General features: G+C 32.7%; 1 protein-coding gene across 1 annotated transcript; it reads left to right on the top strand.

Moving 5' to 3' along the window:
- The first annotated feature begins 319 nt into the window (after nucleotides 1-319).
- LOC141059744 (olfactory receptor 5AR1-like) lies at nucleotides 320-1,297 on the top strand. The gene has a single exon (XM_073555879.1). It carries the CDS (start codon nucleotides 347-349, stop codon nucleotides 1,295-1,297), a length of 951 nt encoding a protein of 316 aa, XP_073411980.1. The 5' UTR covers nucleotides 320-346.
- Nucleotides 1,298-1,646: the final 349 nt, after the last annotated feature.

Here is a 1,646-nt window from a genome sequence, read left to right as displayed (position 1 = left end):
GCCCCACTCTCAGCGTTCCAGAAACTGATTTTAGAGACTGCTGGGTGTTCTAGTGGTTGAACATCCAAACATAAGCAAGTTATTCCCTAATCCATGAATAGAGAATAACTTGTTTTATGGGAATAGCCTTTTAATGCAACCTTAAATCTATATATACTTTGGTGATATATAATTAGAAATGTTTGTACCAAATTTAACATATGTATGTGTGTATTTGTCCTTTTATAATTAATTGATTTTTTTTACCATTTTTTGTTATTATTACATTCTTTTATTCTCTTTACTATTTTATTTTCATTGACTATTTTATACTGTTTTATTTTATATTACTTACACCTTTTTGACCATGTTGTCAGACTCCTTAGCTGGGAAGTTCTTCAATAAGAGCAATAAATATGAGTTCATCATGTTAGGATTATCAAACAATCAAGAAATGAGCGTTCCCCTTTTTCTTCTGTTTCTCGTTGTATACCTTTTCACCGTTGTGAGCAATTTTTCAATTATTGGTCTAATTTCCATGGACACTCATTTGCAAAAACCAATGTACTTCTTTATTTGCAATATGTCTCTTATTGATATAAGCTATTCCACAGTCACCACCCCAAACCTATTACAACTTGTCTTAAAAGGCATCAAAATAATTTCCTTCCAGGGTTGCATGGTGCAACTGTTCTTCTTCAATTCTTTCGGAAGCATGGAGTACATGTTACTAACATCAATGGCATATGATCGTTATGTAGCCATTTGTCACCCATTATCCTATCACCTGATCATGAACAGGGTATCCTGCCTAGCTTTGGCTATCACTGCCTGGGGGATGGGATTCATGGCTGCCTTTCCTTTAAGTTTCCTAATTTCTTCTCTTTGTTTTTGTGCATCTAGTGAAATCAATCATTTCTTTTGTGACCTCACACCATTGCTCGCCATAGCTTGTGATGACACCTCAGCTACGGAATATGTCATATATACGGAGGGTGTGCTGTTTGTCTTCAGCTGCTTCTTGCTGACTTTAATCTCTTATGTTTATATTATTTCTGCCATTTTTAAAATCAGATCAAGCAATGGAAGATATAAGGCTTTTTCCACTTGTGCTTCACATCTAACTATTGTCGTTCTTTTCTACCTAATGATTGCCTGTTTGTATATGAAGCCAACATCTTCATATTCTCTAGATGAAGCAAAATCACTTTCTGTCCTTTATGTTATAATAATCCCAATGTTAAATCCTGTTATATATTCTTTAAGAAACAGTGATGTAAAAGAAGCTTTCAAAAGATTAATATTAGCTAATTATTAACAAATGATCTATCTTTCTATGTACCAAGAAATGGAAAAATGGAAGCAACACTCCAAAAATAGTGCAAATTATGGGACTTTAATGGGCCATGTAATAATAATAATAATAATAATAATAATAATAATAATAATAACAATAATAAATTTTATTTCTATAGCGCCGACATATTACGCAGCACTTTACATTAAAGAGGGGGTTGTAGCCCATTTCTGTTATCTGTCTATCTATCTTTCTATCTATCTATCTAAAGCAGAAAGTTAGAACTGCATACTAATAACACTAGAATGATGCGTGTAAGGCTTCCAAGCAAAATATCTGTTTTTGCAAAATATATAAAGATGAAAAAAGC

This window comes from Dendrobates tinctorius, unplaced genomic scaffold (assembly GCF_039654945.1).
Source record: "Dendrobates tinctorius isolate UK_male_01 unplaced genomic scaffold, ASM3965494v1 ptg000230l, whole genome shotgun sequence".
Lineage (NCBI taxonomy): Eukaryota > Metazoa > Chordata > Amphibia > Anura > Dendrobatidae > Dendrobates > Dendrobates tinctorius.
Note: the sequence above shows the minus strand (reverse complement) of the source record. Positions and strands in the feature narration are given on the sequence as shown.